This window comes from Danio rerio, chromosome 13 (genome assembly GCF_049306965.1).
Source record: "Danio rerio strain Tuebingen ecotype United States chromosome 13, GRCz12tu, whole genome shotgun sequence".
In the NCBI taxonomy this organism is placed as follows: Eukaryota; Metazoa; Chordata; class Actinopteri; order Cypriniformes; family Danionidae; genus Danio; species Danio rerio.
The window spans coordinates 122,501-125,214 of record NC_133188.1 but is presented as its reverse complement, the minus strand read 5'-3'; the positions used below and the strand labels follow the sequence as shown (position 1 = coordinate 125,214).

Below are 2,714 nucleotides of genomic sequence, written 5' to 3'. Positions count from 1 at the left end.
TGACTCAGCTGAAGGAGGATGACTCATGGATTTGCTGGTTGTTTATGGGTAATGGGTTATTCTGTCATCACGTGACTCTTCTCTGGGTGTTGTTATTGTACTGTTCAGTACTGTATTGTGTTCGGTTACAGCTCCAGTGTTTTTTAAGATTTTTTCTGGAGAGTTTACTAAATTAAAGTTAAAGACAGCGTCACTCTTCAGTCTGTTGTGTGTTGATTATCTTTGATTGGGATTTCCTCTTTCTGCCTCTGCTGAACTCAATCGCGGGACTTTTATTTTGACACGCGCCGCCGCGGTCTGTTCTGTTCTCGCGAGAGTCTGTCCCTCAGAGCTGTCATGGCGGCGCAGTGTGTGCATGTGTGAGAGCCGTGATGGATGAATGAATGTGTGTGTATGTGAGAGGCTGAGGATGATGAAGAGTGTGAGGATGATGAAGATGATGATGAAGACCCGCCTCTGCTGGGCGCGGGTGTGTGCGGTCAGGGGGATTCAGCAGCACAGCGCCACCGTCACACTAGGAGACAGGTGACACACACACACACACACACACACACACACACACATATTTTTGATCGTACGCTCATCCATGTGACCTGTAGTATTCCTGCCTGATTCCCTGCTGTAATGTGTGTGTGTGTGTGTGTGTGTGTGTGTGTGTGTGTGTGTGTGTGTGTGTGTGTGTGTGTGCAGGAAGTTGGAGATCTCCACTGGGAAACTGGCCCGCTTCTCTGACGGCTGTGCAGTGGTCAAGGTGTGTGTGTGTGTGTGTGTGTGTGTGTGTGTGTGTGTGTGTGTGTGTGTGTGTGTGCGCGCGCGTTTGAGAGAAAAGAAATATGTGTGTGTGAGAGAGGAAGAAGAGTGTGTATGAGAGTGTTGTTCAGTTTTGATGACTGTGTATATCTATAAGTGTGTGTGTTTCTTGTGTTCTGATGTGTATGTGTATGTGTGTGTGTGTGTGTGTGTGCGCGTGTGCGCAGTCGGGTGAGACGTCAGTGATGGTGACAGCGGTCAGTAAGAGCAGACCGGCCGCCGCTCAGTTCATGCCGCTTGTGGTGAGTCTGAACTAAAACACACACTGAGATCATCTCTAACACTGTAGAGGAGTGTGTGTGTGTGTGTGTGTGTGTGTGTGTGTGTGTGCTACACAACTGCACACAGGTCAACAGTACAAAACAACACAACCCTGAGATCATCAGCACTGTGCTTACCTGGAGCTCAGCTCACTGTGTGTGTGTGTGTGTGTGTGTGTGTGTGTGTGTGTGTGTGTGTGTGTGTGTGTGCGTGTGTGTGCGTGTGTGTGCAGGTGGATTACAGACAGAAGGCAGCAGCGGCTGGGCGAATCCCCACTAACCATCTGAGACGAGAGCTGGGCACCACTGACACCGAGATCCTGACCAGCAGACTCATCGGTCTCTCACACACACACACACACACACACACACACACACACACACACACACACAAGAGGAAAATCAGACTCTTTGTTAGTTGAAAACTCAAGATACACACGTGTGCAGTCTGATGCTTATACTGTGTGTGTGTGTGTGTGTGTGTGTGTGTGTGTGTGTGTGTGTGTACAGATCGATCCATTAGGCCGCTGTTTTCTGCTGGATACTTCTACGACACACAGGTGAGAAGCTCACATGACCATCACATCACATGATCCCCTTGTCACATGACCGTGTCTGATGTCTCTCAGCTAACTGTAACGCTGCTCTTCCTGAAACTGCTCACTGAGAAAGCTCTGAGATGCTTGTTGTGTTCACTGTGTGTGTGTGTGTGTGTGTGTGTGTGTGTGTGTGTGTGTGTGTGTGTGTGTGCTGAAGGTGATGTGTAACATACTGGCGGCTGATGGAGTCAACGATCCTGACGTTCTGGCCATTAATGGAGGTATGAGAATCTGTTGTGTGTGTGTGTGTGTGTGTGTGTGTGTGTGTGTGTGTGTGTGTGTGTGTGTGTGTGTGTGTGTGTGTGTGTGTGTGTGTGTTGTCTGACCATGTTGATTCTCTCTCAGCGTCTGCAGCTCTGACTCTCTCTGATATTCCCTGGAACGGCCCCATCGGTGAGTCCAGCACACCTGCACTGTGTGTGTGTGTGTGTGTGTGTGTGTGTGTGTGTGTGTGTGTGTGTGCGCGTCACTAAAGAGATGTGTGTGTAGTCTAGTGTTGAGCTGGGAGTGTGTCTGAGCCTCGACTTTATCAGGAAGACTATTCCAGAGTTTAGGAGCCATATATGAGCATGCTCGACCTCCTTTAGTGGACTCTGCTGTTCTGGGTACTACAGAAGCCCTGCGTGTAGAGATCTTCAGGAGCGGGTTAGATTGTAGTGATGTGTGTGTGTGTGTGTGTGTGTTGCAGGAGCGGTGCGTGTGGGTCTGCTGGACGGGGAGTTCCTCATTAACCCGTCCCGCTCTGAGATGAACCGCAGCTCCCTGAACCTCGTGATCGCCGCCGCGCCGTCCAGCCATGTGGGTGCGTGAGTCTGACCGGTGCTGCCATTACCCATGATGCTCTGCTCCTGATACGTGTGTGTGTGTGTGTGTGTGTGTGTGTGTGTGTGTGTGCAGTGATGATAGAGGCAGCAGCAGAGAACATCCTCCAGCAGGACTTCTGTCACGCGGTGAAGCTGGGAGTGAAACACACACAGCAGATCATCCAGAGCCTGCAGCAGATCAGCCGAGACATGAAGATCAGCAAGAGGACCAGCAGACTGTA

The 2,714-nt window shown here is 50.4% G+C and overlaps 1 protein-coding gene across 1 annotated transcript in view; it reads left to right on the top strand.

Annotated features, from left to right (window-relative positions):
- The first annotated feature begins 379 nt into the window (after positions 1-379).
- Positions 380-2,714, top strand: part of pnpt1 (polyribonucleotide nucleotidyltransferase 1) — a 15,084-nt gene continuing 12,749 nt past the window's right edge. The window contains 9 exon segments of the mRNA NM_001251832.1: positions 380-525; positions 691-751; positions 978-1,052; positions 1,304-1,409; positions 1,581-1,630; positions 1,827-1,890; positions 2,015-2,062; positions 2,358-2,471; positions 2,567-2,714. The exon segment at positions 2,567-2,714 is cut by the window's right edge and continues 36 nt beyond it. Coding sequence (NP_001238761.1) covers positions 380-525; positions 691-751; positions 978-1,052; positions 1,304-1,409; positions 1,581-1,630; positions 1,827-1,890; positions 2,015-2,062; positions 2,358-2,471; positions 2,567-2,714 — 812 coding nt within the window.